The following is a 25,464-nucleotide window of genomic DNA, read 5'->3' on the forward strand; positions in this document are numbered from 1 at the left end:
TTGTTGTCACTAATTCTTGGCACCACAGAAGTGTCCAAAGCTCTGGTTCTACTTTTGTTTCAGTTTTGCACTGTGCTGAGAAACTCACAGAGACAACAATTTTAGGGGAAAGTTTTGTGATTTGGTCATCTGCCTGTGTGGAGTGAGGCAGTACCTCGATCTCCCTTGGGTGTTTCCCACCGGATGCCAGAAACGGACAAAAGTTAAGGAAAGGCTGGACCGAAATTACTCCCACTCCTTTGGCAGGAGCACGCAAAGTGTTTCACTTACGTAGCTAATTCGGAAGCTCCTATAAACCCAGTCTGTGTGCTCTTCCTCGCTCAGCATCTCCACTGTGATATCCCCATATGCCACAGGATCTTCCGTGAAAGGCCAGTAATGATCACATTTCACCTGGAAGGGACGTACATCCACACATGGTTGTATTTATATAAATACACACATACATAAAGAAGTGCAATCAAAAGACCCTCTGATTTAGAAATGCCTACAGCATTGGTCACTTGATGCTGCAATAACAGGTGATTTATCCTGCAATGCCTTCCAGTCTGACCATTCCTGTTTGTGTAACTGGCCATCAGCTATACATTGGTTTTCCAGAGGGTAAGCATTAGTACAGTGAAGAAAGAAAAAACAGTGTCGTTGTAGATTGTTATTTTTCCTAATATAATAGAAAAAATGGAACAAAACACGGGGAATGAGAATGTACATCTATATTATATATATTCTGTTATATTCCAAATATTTCTATTATAACATCACGGAAAAATGTAAAGCATCGTCCTTCTATTTTATTAGTATTTAAACTTAAAAGAGCAGAATCACAGAATGCCTGAGGTTAGAAGGGACTCCTGGAGGTCATCTCATCCAAATGCCTCCCTGCTCAAGCAGGGTCACCTAGAGCCAGCTGGTCAAGACCGTGTCCAGATGGCTTTGGAATATCTCCAAGGATGGAGACTCCACATCCTCTGGGCAACCTGTGCCAGTGCTCAGTCAACCTCACAGTAAATAAGTGTTTCCTGATTTCAGACAGAATTTAATGTGTTTTCCTAATTTGTTCACATCAACTCTTGACTTGTCACTGGCACCTTGTCTCCATTACCCTCCATCAGGTATTTATACACAGTGACAAGATCCCCTGAACCTTCTCTTTTCTGGGGTGAGGAGTCCCAGCTCTCTCAGCCTCTCCTAATGTAAGAGAAGAGGCTTCATAAGGTCAGGGAAGGTCACAAGAAGGTCAAATAAGGTCAAGGAAGGTCAAAGAAGGTAAGAACAAAGAAGGTCAGGTGTAGTCAAAGAATATCAAAGAAGATCAGAAGGGTCAGGAAAGGTCAGGGGAATTCAAAGAAGGTCAAAAAAGGTAAAAAAGGGTCAAAGATTGAAGAAGGTCAAAGAAGGTCAGTGAAGGTTAAAGAGGGTCAAACAAGGTTGAAGGTCAAGCAAGGTCAAACAAGGCCAAACAAGGTAATGGAAGTTCAAATAAGGTCAAGGAAGGTCAACAAGGATTAAAGAAGGTCAAAATAGTCAAAGAAAGTCAGGGAAGGTCAAAGGAGGTCAAAGAAGCTCAGGGAAAGTCAGGGAAGATCAGTGACATCCAGGGAAGGTCAAAGAAGATCAAAGAAGGTTAGAAAAGTTAAAAGAAGGCCAGGAAAGGTCTGGGAAGGTCAAAGAAAGTCCTGGAATGCCTGCCATAAGGGAAGTGCCATTCTAGGTCAGGTTGTGATACTGCCTTATGATCAGAAAACAATGCAAAGACATTCACTCACCAGAAAATAATGTCATTTTCAGAGTAGTTTTTTTTACACTACGCACAAGATTTTATTACATACCCGTCTTTTCTCATTGCACTGAGTGAGCATAACAATAATCTGAGATTTTTGCTGGAGAACCATCTTCCAAAAATCATTCCTAGTTTCTGGCAATGGTCCTTGGGTTGCAATGTATTCCTGGGGTGAATTATAACCCTAAGAAACAAAGAGATAGGTGCTGTTAGCCAACATGATTACTGCTTCAGAACATGTATTTCTCTCTGGCATTCATACTACTTTTAGCTTGCTCATGTTAAATTCGAAATTCTAAAATTGATTTCTAATATAAAGAAACTATTTTATGCTCTTTTGTATTTATTTTTGTGGTGGCGACTTTTGCCAGATTCAATGCTCCTGAAGTGTAAGCAATTTAGAATGAAGGACAGAAGATAAAATGGTTACTATACAAATCATTTGCCCAGAGAGCAGAAAAGGCAGCATTAAAAAAGCAAGTAATAAGAACTCTAACCCAAAGTTTCAGGTTCTTCCAAATTATGTAATTTTAGGGTTTGTTTAGTTACAGGCATAAACCCAGTTACATATGCTCAGCATGCTCATCCCAAGCTGTGCCTGTGGTGATTTTCAGTCCCTGGTGTAAGTGGAAGGTAGCAATGAATGCATGTGCTTATGTCATAAGGACTTGAAATAATAAAATATTACTTAGAATTCTGCTTAAAATAATAGAGAGCATGCTGAGTCAATGCTCTTAACAGATGCTCAAATGTTTTATACCCATGTGTTCCTTTTCCTGTCCCTATCGACATGCTTTTAGTTGGAAAGATTCTTTCCATGCTCCAAAACCAAAAGACTGTTATTAAGACTATAATAAAAAGATCCACAGAATGACCATTTTGGCATCAGCTATAACCACATTTGCTGAGATTGTATTATCAAAACTGCATTTGGAAAGTTATTTTATATCCCTAGTAAGAGTAAAAAATACATACAACACACAGCATGATCCCATCCTGAGCAAATTGGACAATTTCTGTGCCACCACAGTATGCAGATAGTAAAATTATTTTTACTGGGAGCACTTTCCAGAAATGGCCTCCTCCAGACATCATTACCAGTCAGCTCAGTCTGAGTTTTTGCACTACACAGAATTTGTTGCCTGTTTGTCTGCATGGGCTACGTCTGACCTAAATGCCAAATCTCTCTGTTAGCACAGGGACACAGATTCCCCCTGGTTTATGTGTTTGGAGGCAGGAGCTCAGTGGAGAAGCGACCCTTAGGAAAAGCTAAGCATTAAGATGATGTGTCTGTCCCAGTTTCTATGGTCAGCATTGTGCTATAAGTAATACTAAAGAGATGTAAAGCAGAGCTGAACATCCAAAAGGGACCGCTACTTAAAATCCTATAATCCATAATCCCGTGTCACAGAAGTTTCCTGTGTTGTTCACGATGCTTTTGAATGCTGGAACATTTTTCTTTCTTGATTCTCTGCGAGTTCAGGCACTTGCAGCCTGAGTGCTCAAGGTCATGCAAGGTCGTGCTCTTGGCACATAGGAGCCAAGCAAAGGCAATTTGCTCAACAGTCCACACATGGGCAATGCCACAGTGACAGAGAAGTGGCTTCACTGACTCATCCGAGGGCTCCTCCCTTTTCTGTAATGCTGACTCAGCTCTCGTCAGAGCCAGCTCTGCCTTCAGTTCACAGCAAGAGTGGAGAGATGCTCATCTGTCTGTGGTCCCCAGGTAAAAAAACCTTTTTCTAAGTGGATGCTGTTGTGCTCTACCTCCTCTCCACGCAGAGAAACACTGGATATTGCTCTCCAGCTTACACAGAGCCACAGTACGGGAGGGTAACAGAGGCGCAAACCTTTGTAGCAGTGGCAGGGATAAGCCCAAGTGACTGCACAGGTGGGAGTGGAAAAAGCTGATGAGGTTTCAGCCAACCCCTCAGTGTCACAACATTTGGCTACAGCTCTGTGTACACTTGAATTATCGTAAAACTGTGGGTGCTACTCCCTGGTAAGTGGCTGTTCTCTGCCAGGCGGAGAGAGGGAGGCCCTCTGGGAGCACCACGGATGAGGCAGAAAGCAGGAATTCCCTCCACGCACCATCTGGGCTCTGTGCATTTTTTCAGTTGTGGAGTGTTAACCCTTTTATCATGTAGTGTAGAAATCTAGAAAAATTTCTCATTTAAAAGTTTATGGTTTTGTTAGCTGCCTTAAAAGGCCCCTGAATCCCTCAGCATTTCCTCCCCATTTCCCTATCAGTCCAATCTGGGTTTCACAAAGCTCACCCAGTGCTACTGTGGCAAAATTTGTCAAAAGTCTTCCCCTCTGCCACCTTTTTTTTTTCTTTTTTGGTGGCTGACATAACACACAGTTCCCTGTAGGCAAAATATTTGAAGCTGAAGGCAACGCTGAGAACATGACTGAGCTTCCAGGAGTTATTGTGCTGTTTGCAGGGGGCACACTGCTGTGCAGGACACTTAACTTTACACTGACCAAATCTCTGTACTCACAGGAATGTAGTTGGCATTAATGTAATCAGATCCCTCCTCTTCATTCATTGAGACTAAGCGGACACGACTAAAATCATCTGTAAAAGGAAAAAAAAAACCAACACAAAAACCTTTTCTCTCAAACACGGCACTCATCCCCAACCAAGCAAAATTAAAACCAGTCCTACAGAAACTGCAAAAAAAAAAAAAAATCTATTAAAAAATAGAAAATGCTTAAATTTACCAACAGAGCAATGTTTGATTCAGCAAACACTACGTGGACACACCATCATTACTGTTCTGCAAAACACACCCTCCAAGTGCCATCCCTCTGGGCTCCCTTAGGTTTCATTAAAATCACAAGAGAAAAATAGTAACACTACTCTGTAGCAGAGACGACCTTGTGCTTCTCACCTCCAAACTTTTGTGATAAAACATCCCCAGGAAGCGATGTCTGTTCAAAGCTAACCAAAACCACCTCTTGCCCCGTTCTCTGCGAGAGCAGATTTTTAGAATGGACTTTTATCAGTCAGGGAATCTGCCCTGATTTTCCAATTTTCTTATTAAAACTCTTCTTTCCCTCGCTGGGGATGTCAGCAGGATTTAGTGTGCATTGTACTTACACGGCAGGATATTTGTGTAGCGATTTTTACAGCGATTCATGGGAAGGTCAGCAGCAAAGTGGGGTATGTCAAGCCCAATCAGTTTTAGCTCCTGGGGTAGCAGAAAGAGAGACACCAAGGTCAAACTCACACACGCTTGAAAAATAGTTCTTTGAGAAGCAATTACTTGTAGCAGGTACCAGACAGAAAATGTTTATGAATCACTTTATAAACTGACATAGGACTATACTGACTTTCCTTATCTGATGCCTCTGAGTTGGACTCCAAGCAGCTGGAGAGCAATGCTGGAGTCTCCTGCTGAATGCTGCCAACACACTGCTGCCTTCCAGGCTGTGGCTGCAGATTGTCCCTCTCTACCCACATTTAATTACCCAAAAGCACTGTCAAACCAGGAGGTTGCTAAGTTACTTCTGTGGTGGTCATCTGCCCCACTTAAAGGGGTTTCTTCAAGTCCTCACGTGGCTTTTAATTTTGGGGGAATGCTTGGAAGATCTTTCTAGTCATTACCTTCAGTAGTTACATCTAATATGTATTGCATTAGAGGAAGTTTCACTGCCAGGAAGGGATCCTGCCAGCCATCTCAACGCCCAGAGAATCCTCCCCACTCCCTTTCCATGTTTAAATCTTTGGAAGACAGCCCGAGGATAGGATTTTTTTTAGATTTATACTATTAAATTGACTTTAAATTCTGGGTTATTAAGAGAATGCACCTGAACCTGTCTTAGAGAGATCTCCTTGCTCTTACAGAGACTTTTGATGCTGCTTTCTCATTCCAATGCTTCCTCTCAAATTAAGGGCATTTAAGATACAAAATAAAGACATTAAAATCCCAAATTCAATTCAGGCTACCAGCACATCTTAAAGCAAATGCGCTGCTCTGACAATTATCTTGAATTGATTGTGATGAGCCACTCAAATCAGTTTTACTAAATGCAGGCTTTAGCAACACCAACATCCACTTTTAAATTCTGCAGAAGTGGAAGTGAAGCTGACCCACCCAGCAACAGCTCACATTGATCAACACAGAGCACAGGAACACACCACACAAACTTAACATCTTGAAAAAGCTGATCTGGGCATGGCAAGTAGCAGAGGGCAGAATCCTCAGAGATTTACCTCAAATTGCAGAGAAAATTTGTAATCTGAATCTTTGGCCATATCCTTGATGTATCCGTCAAAATCATCCAGCTGGACAGGGCTTTAAAGGAAAAATACACAGAAAGTAAGTAAAAAAAAAAAATTCAACTTTTGAAGTACCTTTCATTTCTGTTTCCCCCAGAATAGTGTGACTCTCGGGGATAGTCCTGTACAGGGTTAAGAGTTGGACTCAATGATCCTTGCGGGTCCCTTCCAACTCAGCATATTCTGTGATTCTGTGATTCTCAAGTCAGAAATATGTTTTTGCAACTGTTAATGCTAGAAAGCAACAATAAAGAGCAACCTTGTGTTTCAGGGCCACAAAATGTGGGTGTACTGCTCATTACATAATGCAACAGCACCAAAAAGAGAGGCTGAGAGGGATTGGGCTTGTTCTACCTGCAGGAAACCACTGGTCTGAATGGCCCATGCACCCTTCCTACAATTGATCACTAGCCACTGAACTGCTTTTGCAGGTGGGTGCAATCCCAAGGCACAGGTGGCACAGTAAGAGGTGGTGATTCAGGACTCCACTGCAGACCCACTCTCAGTGCCATCCCACCAATGTGCTTCTGGCACCAGAACAGCTGCTGCTGCTTCATTTAAGTTGCCTCTTGTGCCGTGAGAAATGTTGCTTTCGGATAATTTCACTTCTGGAAGAGACGCTTTTAAAACTCGTCTGAGCTTTGCTCATGCAGAGAAATTGATTTCATATTTAGGCTTTGATTTTTTTTCAGAAGGTCCACCAAAAAAAAAAAAATCCCCCTAAACCATCATTTTGGATGCCACTGTCCCGACTGCTTTCTTTGCTGGCTTCGGGAACTGTACACATTTGTCATTAGAGGTCAATGTCTCAAAGAGATATGGTGGTTAAAAAAAAAGTGGCACATAACTATAGAAAATCCTGGAGAGCTTCAGCAGGTATGAATTAGCCTTGATTTAATGACTCCCATCATTCTACACACTTCACCAGGTGAGGATCTATCTGCTATAGTAGAGGCACAGCCTCTGAACATAACGCAGAAATAATTAGGCTGACGATCTGAACAACGAAACACAGGTAAACAGCTTCCCTCACCTAATTATCATGCTCTAATTTACAAGCTACTGAAGCATGTACACAGTAATCTTCTCATTTACTTTGAGGCAATATGCCCAAAGGAACCTGTCTTATCACCACTTAATTACTCCTGTTTACCCGTTAGCATTAATGATCTAATGTTCTAGCAACAACTGTAATGAGAGCCTGATGTCAGGAGGGAAATATCAGTAGAAATAAATCCATCCCAGTTTTCCCCCCTTTGTCATTTTTAACTAAGGATAAGCTCTGTCGAAATCACTAAGTTGAATAATTGATCTTTTCCCTGATGACTAATTTTCTATCAGTAAGGAGCTGTTTTATTACAATCTGGGAGAAGAACTGCTTTTGTGCAATTATTGTTTGTTTTCTGCCTGCAGATATCTCTCTCAGGATATGTTTATCTAGAAGCTTTCTATATCTGTAACTGCAATACCACTATGACATATACTTCATAATGCATATTTAGTCTAAGGCTTACTCCTTTAAATATCAAAGAAATTACATACTTGGTCAGCTTTCTCTTCTTTAATCCATTTTTACTCCTGTAAAAAGAAAAAAACAAACAAAAGAGAAGTGTTTTTCATTCATTAAACTATTGTCTATTCAAAGATAATACTGATTTAAGAACGTATGCTTCCTGGTCACCATCATACTCAGGAGGAGATTGATGATAATAACTTGGACAATTTTAAGCTGACAGCAAAGTTTCTGTTGAGTCCAGTGGGATGCGTTTTCCACTCCATGGCTCTGAGAATGTGAAAAGGAAAACCCCTGGGAAAAGGAAAACCCGTGTCCTCTATAAATCCTGACCCAAGGGCGTTGTTGGTTTTGGGTGGGCTGAGCCCAGTCGAGCTTGGCAGGGGGCTGTGCTGCTGGGGGGAACACGGCACCACAACATCCCCTGGGCTGCTCTGCTCAGTCTCCAGTGGGCTGGGAAACTGGATGTCAACACTGGAGAGCAACTGGGAATGAGAAGCATCTGTTGGGTAAAGGGAGAAGACCACCATTGGCAAACTCGAGAAAGGGTGAAGGAAAAAAAGAAAGGGCCTGTTTTATAACCTGCTTGTGATGATCAATGAAGACAATGGCAAATATCCCACTGACCTCAGTGGGACTCAAGCTTAAACCTTAGATAATGTTAATTGACTTTTAACAGCTAGAGATAATTATGCCAGTCGTGTAATACAGTCTGCACATGATTTATAAGTGATATAATTCACTAGTGACAGTGATGAGCAAATTTTTCAATGTGTTAAGCAGTACAACCCAAAGGTTTGGACTTAAGAACTGCACTACACTAATTACCACCATGTGGTTTTTTGGAGGGGGTGTGTGTGTTCATTTCAGTTTTGCCACAAAAAGTAAAGCAATCAATCAGATTAAATGCACAAAGTAAGCACCCTAGAATAATTTGGCTAGAGTTCTGAAAACACGAATCTCCTTTGTTAAATCAGCTAAAGAACAGATTCTTGCTTATTCAAAAAGAATTTTAGTAGTGTCATTTTTTTTCTTACTAGTCATTACACAATATCTGTTAATTTTCCACGTTATAATAATGCTATTTTTAATTTCATGATGACACGAAAATGACTTCTAGATAATTTGGTTCATAGCTTCAATTAGGAAATTAAAGGAGAAGGGTTATAAATTTAAAACAATGAAAATATACAGAAATAAATATTAAGAAGTGAAGTATTTTTATTTTTCTACCCCACTAAGTTTAGAAGTTAAATCAAAAAATTAATTTCCAAAATTAAGCTTTAAGAAATATTCAGTTTCTGGAGCAGCCACATCCTGTAGCGATTTTGGTATTTTGTCAAGGTACATTTCCACTTAGATAAGGAGTTTTGCCTGCAGAATTAACAAAAACTATAGTAATACCAGCTTTACATTAATGCAGAGATTTACTCTGCACAGCTTTACTTTGCAAATACTACAAACCTCTTCAGCCTACCATGTTATCTGTACAGATACTACCTGTATAGTATCTGTACATTCATGTGGACTGTACACATAAACTCTCCATCTTCGAAGAATTCTTCCAATGAAATCCTAAAATTAATATCAGTAAATTATTCAACACATCTCTATCCCCTGTGACTATGACAGACCTTTTAATGTTGAGCACATTGGAATTAATTTCAAAAGAAAAAAAAAAATACCTAAATGTTCTTTATGATGGGGATGCTTCTAAGAATGCTTCTCCAAGGAACACTTCAAGAGGCAATAAAACAAACGATTGATATACATTTGTAAGTGAGAATTTCATGTGCTTTGATAGTCTCAAGAGGCCTTTGTTTCTTAGCATTGCAATTGTTTTCTGAATGTTCATAAATATTTTAAGCCAACTTGTGCACAGAACAAAGACATTTGAAACGTTAGCTGGTGTTTCATCTGTTATTCCATTTACTCTACAGATTAAAATACAAAGAGAGGGATTAATCTCATCTCATTCAACTTCTGCTCCTGTGAATTTAATCATCTACACTAAACTAGGTAGACTGATTGAAGAGGAAACCTCTAAAGAAAGGTACACATCTGGAAAGGTGAGTTAATGCATATTAAAAGAAAAAAAACCAAAGGGGCAAAAGAAGACAACAATTCTTCTTGCAGGAGCTCCACCACTGTGCAGCTCGAGAGTTAGCTGGGTTTACATCAGACAAGTTACAAGTCAATATAATAGGAACCTTGGAGAGGTGTGGAAGACTTCCAGCTGCTCCTCAGCTGGGTGTTTGTAAAGAACATGATTTTATTTTCCTGAGAAAAGAAATGGACCTTTCTTCAGTTACATAAACGCTCTCATTTCTGGGCCCACCGAAAATTTAGATGGGTTTTTTTTCATACTTACTGTGACTCAAGGGAACTCAGCCTCAGAAAAGCCTATGTTGAAGATGTTGATATCTGCTTGCCAGTGCTTTGGTGTCATGTGGTAAGACCAGGAAAAATAAATCTAAACTTCCACACCACATGTTTTGTAAATCCCTATAGTTTGGACTCAAGACCATCAGGAAATTAGGTTTCTTTACATAAATTAAGTGGTTTTCGATCACAGTAAATTTGTAGTTGTTTCTTAAATGGTTTGTAAAACAGTTCTGGTTCTAAGTAGACCCATGGCTTTGTCAGGTATTTTCAAAAAAAGCCATCAGTTGTTTACTAAGTCTTTATAAATTATTTACAGACTGAAGTATTAAATATACACAGATACACAGTGAGACGTGCACACGGTGATCCAGTTTTTTCACTTTGGGACTTCTATTTGTATCAGTTCTCACTGAACTGGTTTTTTTTCAAAAGCAAAACATTTACTGTGTCAGGAGAACGTAATTGCACCTTTAAAAAAAATTAAGGTATTTGACATCACACACCAAACAGGTGGGGCACGATGAAGCAATTTTAGTAATAGAACAGCATCCACAGGAGTCAGTGCCAGGCAATGAACAGGTGAGTAACTGGGACACAAGAAGCCAGAATTTACAATGAAGTGGCAAAAACTGCAAAGACAGCAATGAGATGAATATGATGACCACTGCCAGATTAGCTTTTTAATACCAAAATGGGTTGGAGCATAAGCAGACGGGCCAGATGAAGCAGGGTAGCAAATACTTTGGTACCCACATCCTCTCCAATCCACTTTCTAGTACAAGAAAATTGTATCTTCAAAAGCTTCGACCCGTTTGAAAACAAAGGTATCCCACATTTTTCATGTAATAGGAATTAACATTGTTTACACATTGCATATGGAAAAACAAATAAATCACTTACCAAGGATTAATATAAAATGCCAAAAGATAATCAGTCCAAAGGCATGAGGGTAGCAGAGTTAGGAAAGCAAACACACTTCTACGCCTGTGAGCATTAATAGATAACATACATAAAGATGAAAAAGTGAGGAGAGTTAGTAAGACAAACAGAAATCAGGAGATCAGCAAATTCTATTTTAAAAATCAGCTAATCCCATAAATCCTTCTCCTTACTTACTTCATAAGAATATTATTAGCATCCCTAGAATTTTTGCTCTCAGCCTGACACCCTCTGCAGGTTTTTCAGCTATACAACATAAAATTCTATATGATCAAAATAAATGTGTTTTATAGTACCGATTCAGGCCTGTTATTCCAAATTTTAAGAGTAAAAAGGGTATGAAAATATCATCAACAGGTTTATAGCTATTACATAGGTGGTACTAAGTCTATTTTCTGATGTTTTGAGATACTTCAGGACTGACAAGGCTTGTTTTTACCATATACAGCTATGATAATCTCCCATGTTTGTTCCTGCAAGTGATTCTGTGGGTACCAGAAGATCTATATCAGATATAAATTCAGATGCTTCTAATATCTCCTAATACTCTCCATTGAGTCAGATTTCTGAAAGCATCCATATAACATTTTAGAGAGTGCTTTAAATTATCACTTAGGTTTTCAGCTAAACATGGTTTAAACAGTTCTTCTAACTGTGGTTTCTACAAATAACTATTCACATCAGGTTTAATTGTGGCTAAAGGAAACTGGAGTACAAAATAATTCTAAACTTCTAAATCATTTACAAACCGTTTACCAGATTCTGCTACACATTAAACCAGTAAACAAACATTTCTCCAGTGGAAGGATTTTTTTTTTTTTTTTTTTTTTGCCAAATACAACCTCAGTGTGTTTTTAACCCTTCAGCAAATCTGCTGTCTTAAAAAACAATACCATCCTTCTGCAACTGTTCTAAAGAGGAACTACAAAGTGAAATTTCCTTGTTCAGTACTCTTGGTTCTTAAAAGTCAGTAGATACTGGTTTTTTTCCCCTGACAAACAAGTCATGTCAAATGTAATCATCTCTCATCTTAATCTTCCAACCAGTGGACGAAACTTCTGCCCAAACATGGTGAAAACTGCAAGTTATGCTTTTATGGGTTTTGCTGCTGTAAAGAAAATGGGCAGTGCAGTTTCTGCAGGGCACCTTCCCCAGGCATTGGGAGGAACTGTGTGGGTCAGCCAGAAGCAAGAGCCTGTTCTAGTTAATCATATGCCACAGCAACTGCAGCATCAGGCCTTAGGGCTCATCAGTTGTTGAGTCTCTGTGGGACTGAACTGAGGATGAAATCTGGTTTTCCCTAAACAGATTTCTGGTGCCACAATTAGGTTTCCTTTAGGCTCAGAAGAGAGAAGTGATGATTTAGCTGGAATACACCTATTTCCTTTGGAAAACTCCAAGTGAGGTTTGTACTTCCTCTTGCCCTACAGAAGCAAAAGGAATTATTTAGGCCTGAGCCTCTTTCATCATCAAATCATCACACAGATGATTTTTCCACACTTTATCAAATCACAGGCTAATGTGCTTGCAAACCTAATTAATATTGTTCACTGATTAAGAGCTCTGATATCTAAACCAACTGATTTCATTCAACATATGAAAAATCTGTAACTGCCCAGAAAACACAAAATTGTTTTCATGCAGTTATGTAGTCTTTCACATACTGCTCACATGTACTGAACAACTTTACTTAAAGAAAGAGAGGCAGAGACTGCTTATATCCTGAAAACTCTGCTGAGCTAATCTTCCCTTAGGAAGCAGTGGATATGCCCATAGCTCCCTTACTAGATTCCCTGGAATGACCCCAAGGAAAATGGGTTTCTTCATCCTTCTCTTTGGTACCATATTTACCATTTGGCTGCCAGGATTGATGGTGAATCTGGTCTTCACATTACACAACAGAGGCAGACAAAACAATTCTCAGATAAATAGGGACCACAGGATTAGGGCACACTGCCATCAGTTACATAAAACTGTGGAGATATTAAGCAGGAGTATTTTCCCCAATTTATATTTTTATAACATAATTTATGTGTGTGTATATATATTCTTATATACACATAGATATACACACACACATACATACACATACACCAAATCAAGCAACAAGAACCTCCACTTTCACATCCAAACCTATTAATTCCCCTTCCCATTAAAAAAAAAAGCCTTTTATGGTTTTAATAACGTCTGTTGCCAGTTTAATCATTTCATTCAAGCTTGGCTATTTAATTAACGTGAGTGTTTGATCTTCTGCCTTCTTTGCCATTAATATAGTCCAAGCAAGAGAAGCTGAAAGATGGCTTCGTTTGTACAGCATACAGCTGGCTGCTATAAAAGCTGAACCAAGCAAGTGAAGCTTGTTTAATACCCAGTTAATTAGCAGCACAGTGAGGTACTGACAAGATTCACTGGGCTTGTTAGTTCAGTTTGCATGCTTATTAGCAAAAGGCTTGTTGTAGTGCGGTGTCAAACCATTTAATCCCGTCCCTGTTGGAAGGCTGTGTCCTATGAGATCATGGAAGCAGTTCCCTGCACACCAACTCTTCTTTCCAACTTCTTAGCTGTCAACAAAGCTGACCATGGCTGTAAACCCAAGGCACATGTTTTCTTCTTCTTACATACTGGAATGGGGCTGATGTTACGCTTTTAAATGTCTGTGTTTGGACTTGCCTTGAAAAAGGTTTTTGCAGAGATTTCTGCTGACAAAACTGCAGACCTCGAGTCTGTCATCCCCACTCATTTGATTATCAAAATAGGAGTGGAAATGACCATGCTGGTGCCAGTCAGGTGGCTCTCAAAGCCTTTTACTGCTATAAAAGCTAATCCTACAGACTTTGTTCAAATACTTCTTTTCAGCTGATGGTGACAGTGATGGTTTGGAGTCCATAGTCGGTACTTGCAACCCTTGCAGGTGGTTTTCTAGACTAGCAAGAACATGTTTAGGATTTATTTTTTTTCAACAGCACTGAACATTAAGTTAGAGTATATATTTGAGCCTTGCAATGTAAGGAAATATTAATTAATGCCACTGCATGAAGACAGTTGCTAATTAGTCATCTACAGGCAAACTTACTCTGGGATATAAATATATGGAAGTGCTAATGGATTTATAGATCAAGTTTCCAAAGTTGTGTTATTTTAGAAAAAATCCTACCAAAACACATCTATGCAACTTGGCTGACATGTATGTACATCATTCCCTACTAAAAATAGCAGGTGACAGAATGCATGTCTTCAGTCATCGTTCAAAAAATAAAATACATTCAAGGAATAAAATACTACACATTAGCAGGTATAGTAGTTTAATCCTAAAGAGGGACAGCAATGACATAAAAAATAGGCACTTTAACATTATAGATAATATTTGCCAAAAAGCAGAGATGGGAGAAAATATAAGCTTTGCTTCAAACACTCACCAGTTATAGGGAAGCTTTCCATCTCTCTCTAAAGATGCAAAATTCACAAAGGTTCCAGCCCCACATTCCCTGTTTCAGGAAGACCATTAGATAAAAAGTTAACATTTTTGGATTCACAATGGTTGCAGTGAGCTTGATTTAACACAGAAATCTTGGAGTTGCAGAAAAGTGCTGAACACTCACATTTGTGACTAAGTCTGAGATAATCTGTAACAAAAGGAACTGAAATCCCTTAACAAAATCAAATCCCTTGTCCAAAACCAATAAATGTTCAGCACCACCTGAGATAAAATTACCTAAAAATGCTTACAAAGAGTGAAGTGAAACAAGGGAGAAGTTGTTAATAAATTTCTCAAATAGATCTCATCTCCTGTCCAGATTTGTGCTTTCCATAGTCGAGCACTAGCACTGTTTTCTGGCCTCAGTACTGATGCTAAATATTTACCTTTCTATACTAAATATTTACAGTCCCTACTCTAAGGAGAAGATGTTTAATTGTGTCCTTTTTGCAGGAGTATGGTAATTTTGAGTTGAGAAAATAATTGGGGGGAAAAGAAAAAGAATTCCTGAGTAACATTCCAGGGAATTTATCACAAGTCCATTATTTTCGGCTATGAATTATAAACTGACTTGACTATTTTTGATTTCTTGATTTAAGCAAACAATTGATTGCAGCTTCTTACTGGATTTATTTTTTAAAATTTCCTTCTGGGGTGTTTATCTTCTGTGACTAGAAGCAGTGATGAAGAGGAAAAAAAAAAAAAAAAGCTTTGGGCTGCCTGCACAGTAATTACATAGGAAAGAGAATTAATTTAGCTGGGATTTTCACAGAGATAGTTACATGTAAAAGGAACAAATCACATAATGTTCTCTGAAAGAGATAACCTGCAAAATATGTGTGATGTGGTCATCTGTTGTATGGAATACACAGACAAGACACAACACATAAAATGCAGTATCTACTAGGTAGTTAAGTGCAAGATTTTTCACTAAAGTTTTTTTACATGAAATAACTTCCTTTCTTGACATGGTACAGTAAATTAATAAAAAATATATTACATAGATTTTTTAAAGGATGAAGACTCCATGACACATCCAAAACTAGGAGGTAAAACACACATCTAGGGTTTGGAGAAACTGCTGCAGATCACACATGCCATAACATAACCCAGACAAAAGCAAACTGGTACAGGTAAGATCACCTAAAAAAAAGGAAATGCATCATCCTGGACCTGATGAACAAACCATGTTATCTCCTGATATGGAAAATCTGTTCCAAACCATATGAAAGACTCATGAAGCATTTTGGTGTCCTGCTTGTGTCTGGTTGCCTCAGATCCTAATTGTCATTTACATTCCCGACACAACCCTTACAAATCAGTCTTGCAAAGCTCAAAATGACACAAAGGTTGAGGCTTATAACTCAGGTCAAGAATGAAAGCAGATAGAGGAAGAAGACATGCTACTCCTAAACAGCAATAAGACAACTATTTTGAAGGTATCCTGATCACAAGCATCTTGAGTAGCACATTCTTAACTGAAACTATTCTCATGATGTGTTTGTTGTTGTCTGATTTTTTTTTTGCAATTAGCATAAATCTGGACTTACCTGGCCATTTGTAGGTGTTTTCTTCTGAGTACAATAAGAGTCACCAGCAGCAGTCCAATCAGAAGGATACTCAGGATGGCTAACACGGAGATTACCACTACATTGGGATTCATCTCAGTGACTGTAAATACAGAAAGCGATTCTCAGTTATTCAATTCAGAAGCAGTGACAACTTTGTTTTGTTTTGCCCTGAGTTATGATAGTGCTATTTTTTTTAAACTGAACTCATTCAGAGTGTTGCAGAGAGGAAAATCTACCACAAGAAATAAAGCAAGGTTTTAACCAGGTTTTTTCTCTTAGAATATTTCTTTGGCTTAGGAAATTTCTTTTGACTTCACTCTGGCATTTTTGTTAAACTTTGGCGTTTCTGATTTGTTGGTTTTTTTTTCCTTCTTAACTGACATTCACAATTCAAGAGAAAATGGTGATGGTGACATAAAATACAGATATTCACCATCATCTGTGTTGATCATCACATTTCAACTCAGAAGTTGTTCTTCAACAATAATCAATACTTTTTTTGACCCAGAAGCAAAATAATAGGCTGAGGCTCTGTAATTTACTGGGTGGATTGAAACTGATTAATTACTCTGGAAGACAAATTTAAACAAAATATTCTGTTTTAAATAATGACTGAAATCAACTCTCAGTAACAACACCTTGATTTATTTTTGTTTCATATTACATGGTTATGGACTATACTACTATGAGACTGGATACCCTGTTCTGCTCATTGTATATTAAAATCTCTCTACTTTGTGTGCTCAGAATAACTTTACATTCACAGTTTCTATGGAAGCATTTTTTAGATTAAAAAGCACGGAGATTTTTAAGCTAAGTATCAGCCACTGAACTCCATCATGGAGTGGTATTATGTACAGGACAAGTGACTAAAGCTGTGCAACTCCCCAGATAAGCAGAGATGACACTGAGCACTGAGAAGGGGAGATTTTAAAGGAAAGTCCAGTGCTCTGACCAGTTCAACACCATTATTTTTATTTCAGAGCCAGTATAGAGCCAATCTTCATTACATGTCTAGGGATCTTCCATCCTTTGGCTGGGACTGCTCAATGTCCTGCAGTGGCCTTTCTCCTTCTCTCTCACTTCTTTGATGAATGCAGAAAGCCTTAACAGCTCACAAATTTGATTTTCCTCTTGTTTGGGATTGGCTGAGAACACATTTTTCTCCATAAATGTCATCAAGCATTACCCTGATGTTCAGTATTGACACCACAAATTAGGTCCCTGATTTCTAAAGCCCAGAACAGAATTGACTCTCTAGTTTATAATTTTTCCAAATCAAACCCCTGGTGGGGACTTTTCTAAGGACTTTTTAAAGCTGCTTCCCCATCCCATCCACATCTGGCAGCCTTTCCATGACACGAAAAACCCCTGGGGCCAACATTACAAAGCGCAGCTTTAGAAAGCAAGGGGAAACAGATGCAGCTGGACAAGGAAGAAGAAAGCAGGGAAGTGCTGCTTACCCATGGTGGAAACCACAATGAAAGTGGGGATGCTGGGGCTGTTGTGGCTGAAGGTGGTCACGCTGCAGTTGTAGGAAGTGGCAGGGCTTAGGCTGGAAATGGTCACGACGTGTGAAGAGACGGTGACAGGTTCCTGTAGACATGGGGAAAAACACACAGAAGTTTGTCTCTCCTGCAAATGCAAGAGCACAAATCAGTGCTCCACATAATTGACCGGATAAAGCAAGATCTGGCGAAAGAAATCAGCACCTTGAAACACAGGGAAGGTGATCAGGACCTGCCCTTGAAAATAGACAGGCAGTCTGGCAGAAAAGGGGAGAGGGATAGGGTGAAAACAGCAGCAAGAACAGCCCAGAGCAGCCAAAGGACCTCAATGCTTTTTGAGGAGGGGAGGATGGGTGCCTCACAGCAGGCTGGTCAGGCACATGCCTGGTGGGGGCAAGAGCTGTGACCTCCAGGACACCCTCAGAGGTGGGCAGTGCTCAGGAGCTCTGGTTACTAAGCCATACAGGCAGGAGGAAAGCAAAATTATTTTTATTCAAAGCACAGCCAAGACAGCCACAACCTCTGCACCCTCATATGAATGCATGTCATCTCTGCCTCTGAGGCAGTTCCTCTGGATGTGAGCCCTTTGAGTGGCCCAGGTGAAAAACAAAGCTAGAGCAGAGCCTTTTGGTAATAACTATGATCAGACATCCTACACCTCAGTTTTTCTACCTAGAAACTCTTTAAATAACGTATTTATAAAATGTTTTAATTACTATGACCCCGGTAAACGCTTTTGTCATTTTTAAATGTCGATAAAACAAATGAAAACAAACACAAGTACTCCATGTGCGTTGACTGACAGATAAAGCTCCTGAAGGTCTTCAAATTTCTATACTGTCCAGTAAAACCACGGGTGGTTTGGAGTTGCAAAAACAGAGACACTGAACCAGTAGTTTAGAAAGGGAAGAAGAAGAGGTGTTACGAATGAACTCCAGATGGAGAGTGCAAGATGCTGTAACAAGTCTCAAGCACTGTTTACAACAGCCTGTTTTCAGTCCTGGCCTAATCCTAGGCTTCCAAGGGCTCCTGTTGTAGTGCAATTCTGAGGTGCATTATGCAGATGAAATCACATGGGCATAAATAGAAGGGAGGAGAGTCTTATTGCCTGAGCTGAAAGGAGAGGCCACTCTTTGGCATTTGCACTTGGTTGGATGTTTTCCATTTTCCCCTCTGGGAAACTTAAATTAGTCAACCAAAATCCAAGATGTTCAAACCCAGAAAGCTCTTGCTTTCCATTTTGCTGATTTAAAGATGGAGGAAAGGGACAAAAAATGTCCATGTAATTAGCATGGAAAATCACAAAGAATTTTTACCAGTTTATTTGGAAAGCATCCCTTTTTACAGCTCAAAAAGGAGCCTTTCCCATTTTCTTCACAGAGACAGAAAAGACAGTGATGAATCTAATGAGCAGTGAGTTTATAATCTCTGTGCATTACCCCGTGCCAGATGTTCATGTCAACAAATGTGACACCCACTGAAGCATCTGCCAAATGAAGCAGTCTTTTCCTGATGTTCTTAAACCAGATCTGCTCTGCCCAAAAGTTGCAAATTCTGTGGTACCTTCCTTGCCTGATCGCATCGTAATTTTGAATCTCTGCTAAGTGATAATGAGTTCATGATCTTTAGCTATACAGAGTGAAAAACCAGGAATCTAGATGTGGATTCCAAACTATCCAAAAGATTAAAGTCCATTTAAAGATTTTTTTTTTTGCCTTTAGTCAGTGTCTTTTTCTATTTTAAAAGAATATTAGATAATTCAGATTGGTATGCCACAGGATTAAAGAGTGTGCAAGTCTCTTTTGTGATAGTCAGTGGTTTAACTAGCTTATTTTTCACTTCTTTCCTGAATGTTTCCCCCTTATGTGTGACAGTCCACATAAGAAAATGATGTTTCATGGCATATGCTCACAGTGATTCACTATAGCATCAGCTAAACCACAAAGTAAACCTCACATGTTGCACTGAATGACAAGGAATTAAATCTACTACTGCTCTCTATTTTGCACTGAACAGCATTTTCAGTTTAAATACTCCTGTATTCAGGTGGCCTCTGAGCACAAGTACCTAACTGGACAGAGAGAAAAGGAGGTTCATTTCTGAGGCTGAGAAAGTGAGTCTTGAAGAAAATACTCTGAGACAAAATGCATGAGGAGCAGCCACATTTGCAACAGAAAGGTACTCCTTGAATAGCAATGAAGCTACTACTGAACTTAACTGGAACTACTACTTAACAGATCTCAAAACCAGAAATAAAGTATGTCAGAAATAAATAGATGCTGCATAAAAGATCTCATGGCATCTAAATATGTCTATTTTTTCCCATTCCTTATCAAGTTACCTGACCATTTTTCCCTTCTTGCTAATTGACATTCCCTTAGTTTTGCGGCCCTTTAGATTTTCCATGGCATTTTAGATCCATTTTCATGAGTAGCCAAAGCCTGACACTGTTGGATTCACATAGCTTCTGTCCAACTAGTTATCTCACCAACAAGAGAGAAGCCAATCTTAATATTGAAAAAATAACAAAATATTTTAGCATTTGAAATGCTTTAGTAGTTTAGCTTTTAATTCTGAACCACCTTATCACATTTGGTATAAAATGTCACTGGGTTTTACATGCACATGCCAAATAGCAGAAGCCAAACCAGAAAGATGCAAGGCCCAGTCTCGGTTTTAGAGATGAAGAGCAGAAACCAAAGAAGAGATGCTTACATACCTGGGCTTTTGTTTCCTGACCAGATCCAGCCTGCTGGCAGTAGACTTCAAAAAAATCAGCCACTCCTTCTTCCACCCACAGCAGCGTCACAGAGGTCTGAGTCTTGTTGACAGCAAACAATGATTTTGGAGGCGCTGGTTCTGATTAAGAGGGAAAAAAAATCTCCTTTTATTAAGCTTATCTTTAAGTTTCCAGACAACTGAGAAAAATGAAAAAAAATGAAAGCAGTGCCGGATGCCCTTCTATCCTTCATTTCCTTCAGATAAAATCTGCCAGTGTAAAACCTCTCATGATGATAGACTACCACTGTAAAATGGGAAGATGATGAAGTGTGTTGGTTTTTCTTCTCTATTTAAACTGTTCTCTATTTGGACAGATGGATAATTACTTCACTTCCCTTTTCAGCAGAGCCCTTGTTTGAGGATGATCAGTGAATTCTATTAATAGAACAGTGTTAGCAGAGACTCTTTCAGAGAAGATGACTGTCCACCTGTTAGCAACACATTTGGCCTGAGAAAGCTCTTCTTCTCAAGACCTGCCCCAGGAGATGACAAAGAAGCAGCTTCCCACAAGCAAAGACTCTCTAGGTTCATTTAATTGTTGCAGAGGAAATATTTAGTCAATTATCAGTTTAAACAAACACTTGCAGTCTTTTTTTTTTTTTCCCCAGGCTAACATTTAAGGGCCTTAGGCATCCTGGGCTCTTCTGGTTTGCCTCTAGAGGTTGTGGTTTGGGCTGTACACTTCTGAACTGTTCTCCACAGTTTTCAGATTTCCTCATCTATGGATGTTTAATTAAAGCTGTCATTCTCAATTACTGAACTGATTCCAGGATTTTGACACACTGCATAAAATGAGTGATGCACAAGAACGTTTTGGTTTTATTCTTTCCCTTCACAAATAATTTGTTAGTCTCATTCTGTGAGATGCTGTCACAGGAACCTGGATGTGATGTGTAAGATCCACCACACGAAAGGGCACAAAGGACTTGTTCAAGTAGTTATAGACATTTTGGAGATGTATCTGATCCTGAAACAATCAGATCTGTGTTGGAGGCTGCCAAAATTACATTGGCATTATGGAGAGAGTTGGGCAGGGACTGAAGCCCATTCACGTGTGTCACAGGGATTACAGTGTATATATTATCCCAGCACTACAAAGGAAAGCATCCCTCTCCCATAATTACACCCATATATCTGCTCTTGGATTCAGAAACACATTCCATCCCTCACTCCAGGTAAAAAAAATGGCCTCAATTAAAATATGAGGTTTGCATTTGGGCATCATCCCAAGCAAATCCTCCCTTTGCCTCCAGCAAATGGCTCGATTTTTCTGCAAGTGGAAAGTTGCCAGGACGAAGCAAACATCATGGAGGGAAGAGCATTTGGCAAGAATGCTTAAATGACTGCCAAGTGCCAAGTCGTCTATCACTCAGACTCAGTTTCCACTACTGCTAATTACAATTCCCATTGCTCCTCTGAGAAACAGAGAGAAGGAAAACCTCTGGTAAAACACCCCTACTACTGTCTATTCAAAGTTTAGACATCATAAAGGTAAAAAACCCCCACAAAACTGAACCCAATGAAAACCCCACACCCAGAAGTCTGGAAGGGATTTATCAAAACGTAATTCATTCCACCTTTTTGTTGTTGTAAATGAGAGGCGAAATACCCGCCTCAGTTCAATAAGTGCCTGTCCTTAAGGAAAGAACAGGAGGATACAACTGTGCTGCAGGGTGTACAACATGAATATGTCTGAAAGACAAAGCTAGGTGGTATTTTGAAACACCTCCCAAGAATCTTTGGACAATTGTAGCACCCTCACGCACCCACCCACTCAGCCACAGGGACAAACACACACATAACTACACACAGAAAAAAGGCATGGGGGAAACAGTGGACAGGGCTTGCAAAGGGAAGAAAAGATTCATAGAATTTGTCTACATCTTTCAAACATTGTCTTCGGTCAAAAGACCTGGAAGAACTTCAGATTGTTGTCTCTGCACTGCTTAGCCCAGCACCGTTTAAGCAATTTGACTAAGAACTTTGAAAAACATAAAAGGACAATGGTTGCTTCAATACCTCTAATCCAGTTAGAAATTATAGAGTACTTTAAACTCACTTCTTTCACTGTGACTCACAAAAGGTTTATTATTCATGTAGGGAAGATAATCCAGTTTGCAATCACAAACTTTTCTTTACCCACCTTCACAGTGGAGTTAATGCCTGTTAGAGCAGTCTGGCACACTGGGAAATGTCACAATTTTAGGTACCTAAGACTCAACAATTTTAAGTACATTCAAAAGAGAAATAAAATTTCTTAAGGTACAATGGTGCAGTGTCTAGTCTTCCTCCCAGGTAAAGGAAGATGTTAGGCAGAAAGTCATATTTTAAAGTCTTTCCTTAAGGATCAAGTTCTCAAGTCGTCTTTCGTTTCTTTGAGTACATTACACATATTTCACTTATAACAAAGGTGGATTCCACAACCACAAATCTGACTGTTTTTCTCAAGAGTACTGTCATTGATGTTATTTAAGGGTATATTTTTGTTGTTTGAAGACTATGCAGATGTCCAGGAAGACAGGAGGGGAGACAGGAAAGCAGACCAGGTGGCATCTGCCAGGAGTGCAGACCCAGAAATAGGCTTCTCAGAAACAAGGAAGGTTCTGCTTTTTATTGAAAAATCAATCTGTGAAGCCTGAGTTGCCATTCTCAAAACCTGCATATGTTCAAGACCTTAGGGAAGCAACTATGAAGTTGTATTGTTGTCTCAGAGAGGCTCTAAGTGATTTCCACTCTCCTACTTCCAGTCAAATTTACAGTCAAATTCTGACACTCTTGCTCCTCTTGAGCAAAACTATTTTAGAAGAGTAGCTTCACATGAAGGAACGAAACAATATTCACAGCAAGGTGAGGTGAAAATTGCAGCTTTGCAAAAGAAATGGGGTCACAGGTACAAAATTCTGAAACAAGGAAGGTGCTGCATCTGCTGACAGAGTTACTTTTACAGTCAAACGAGAGAAGGAGTGAGTTTATAATTTACAAACAAACTTTTCTTACCCAGTTTCACAAGCTGGGGCAGGGAAGTATTGCTGCCTCTTTCAGTACAAGCAATCACTGAAAGGTTGTAAATGTCCCCCGGAGGCAAGCTCAACACTGCAGTCATCACATTGCGTGTTACCTGAATAATTAGACACACACCAACTTAAATATGATGCAAACCATACACCTTCCTTGTAAAATTAATCTGGTTACTTAATATATTACAAAGGAAGTTCTGTGCATCACAGCAGATGTCTCCTGCATAATCCAGGCTTGCTACATGAACCAGTTCCCACTGACACAAACTATGAAAGCATTAATGTTCGGCAGAATAGCACAATGCAAAAACAAGACAATCTTAGGCTGCACTTTCCATGTGAAAATTTATGGAGAAAGAAAATCTCCCTCACACACTGAGAGGACTCTTGCATCTAGATTTTTCAAGTTGTGCAAAATGCTAAAATGCTAAACAAGCCACAGACTTGGGTCCCTTGCAATTCTAGAGGAATTTAAATCAGGTCAGATACCTCCAAGAAGAGCACACAAGCGACATGTAGGCAAAGCCTTTATGTATCCTACAAACCTGGAAATTAAATCCACCTTGGCAAGTCTAACACCTGCCAGGAGACCTGTTGACTTGACAATAGATCTCAGGGTCTGAGTTCATTTATCTGCAAGTCTGAAATCAGATATGACTCAAAACTGAGCTGAGCTTCAGAAGATTGTGAATAACTTCTTCCTGTTATTATAGTGGTAGCCTCCTCATTTCTCCAGGGTCATGGAGAAGGACACAGAACTCAAAACAGACTGTTTTTGGAGCACTTGTACACTACCTACAAAGGGCATGTTCAGGAATCTCATGCTGGTTTTCATAGTCAATTTTCAAGATTAAGTTTTCAGTTGCAAGAGAAATTGCCAGTTCTGAATAAAGACTAACAGGGCTCTGCACAAAATTTTCATCACTTCTCTAAAATCTGACCAACTCCTAAGGAGACTTGGGAAATACACAAGGAGCAGGAAGAAAAAGTCAGCATTGACAGTGTTTCTGACAGTGTTTCCTATTTATTTCAATAATCCCGTAAGAAAAACAACCATAATAACAATCTTAATAATTTCAGTAAATCACATTATGAGATTGCAATATAGTGACTAACAGTTTAGGAGAACAGGTACACCCTTATATCTGCAAGTGTGTACCCATAATTACCCATATGAGCAGGACCATAAAAGTTAGCTATAAATAGGTTGTTGCAGGATTTTCATAAAGAATGCTCTCTGTGTTCCCTTGTCTTGAAAAGAATATAAAGACAAACATTTCTAAAGACATCCCTAAAGCTTTTATTTTATTTGTGGATATACTGTATTGTAGATACCCTCTATTTTTAGTCTTTTGTTTAGGGTAAAATTACATATTTGATTTTTTTTTTAATTTGATTTCATATTAAATGTTTCTTTTATGTTCATTTAATATACAATTTTCATATTCAATGGAGGCACAATTTGAATTCAATCTTGCCATTTCTGTTAAGAATAACAAAAAGTCTTTCTACAGATACATAGCAAAAGGAGGGGCAAGGAAAACCTCCATTCTTTATTGGACATGGATGGGAACAGAGTTATCAAAGATGAGGAAAAGGCTGAGGGATTTAACACCTTATTTACCTCAGTTTTCAACAGTAAGACAGGTTGTCCTGAGGACAGTTGGCTTCTGGAGCTGGCAGACAGAGATAAGAAGCTGAATAGCCCCGCTGTAATCCAGGAGGAAACAGTGACCTGCTGAGCCACTTGGATCCTCACAAGTCTGTGGGACCAGATGGGATCCACCCAAGGGTGATGAGGGAGTTGGCAGAAGAGCTCACCAAGCCACTCTCCATCATCTACCAACAGTCCTGGCTCACTGGGGAGGTCCCAGATGATTGGAAGTCGGTGAATGTCACACCCATCCACAAAAAGGGCTGGAAGGTGGACCTGGGAAACTACAGGCTGGTCAGCCTGACCTCAGTGCCTGGCAAGGTTATGGAGCAGATCATCCTCAGTGCAATCACACAGCACCTACAGGATGGACAAGGGATCAGACCCAGCCAGCACCGGTCTGGACCCCTCAGTTTAGGAAGGACATGGAGGGGCTGGAGCAGGTCCAGAGAAGAGCAACAAAGCTGGTGAAGGGACTTGAACACAAGTCCTGTGAGCAGAGGCTGAGGGAGCTGGGGCTGTTCAGCCTGGAGAAGAGGAGGCTCAGGGGAGACCT

At 39.6% G+C, this 25,464-nt stretch overlaps 1 protein-coding gene across 1 annotated transcript in view; it reads right to left on the bottom strand.

Moving 5' to 3' along the window:
- Positions 1–25,464, bottom strand: part of PTPRO (protein tyrosine phosphatase, receptor type O) — a 154,848-nt gene that overhangs the window by 8,545 nt on the left and 120,839 nt on the right. Inside the window, exons 12-23 of the mRNA XM_017823944.1 lie at positions 23,235–23,355; positions 20,176–20,315; positions 17,412–17,544; positions 15,928–16,048; positions 14,319–14,387; positions 10,864–10,947; positions 7,608–7,643; positions 6,000–6,081; positions 4,884–4,974; positions 4,282–4,358; positions 1,830–1,964; positions 271–393 (exon numbers count right to left, since the gene is read on the bottom strand). Coding sequence (XP_017679433.1) covers positions 271–393; positions 1,830–1,964; positions 4,282–4,358; positions 4,884–4,974; positions 6,000–6,081; positions 7,608–7,643; positions 10,864–10,947; positions 14,319–14,387; positions 15,928–16,048; positions 17,412–17,544; positions 20,176–20,315; positions 23,235–23,355 — 1,212 coding nt within the window. The remainder of the gene's footprint in view (positions 1–270; positions 394–1,829; positions 1,965–4,281; positions 4,359–4,883; positions 4,975–5,999; positions 6,082–7,607; positions 7,644–10,863; positions 10,948–14,318; positions 14,388–15,927; positions 16,049–17,411; positions 17,545–20,175; positions 20,316–23,234; positions 23,356–25,464) is intronic.

The sequence above is a fragment of the Lepidothrix coronata genome, unplaced genomic scaffold (assembly GCF_001604755.1).
Source record: "Lepidothrix coronata isolate B3197 unplaced genomic scaffold, Lepidothrix_coronata-1.0 Scaffold107, whole genome shotgun sequence".
Classification (NCBI taxonomy): domain Eukaryota; kingdom Metazoa; phylum Chordata; class Aves; order Passeriformes; family Pipridae; genus Lepidothrix; species Lepidothrix coronata.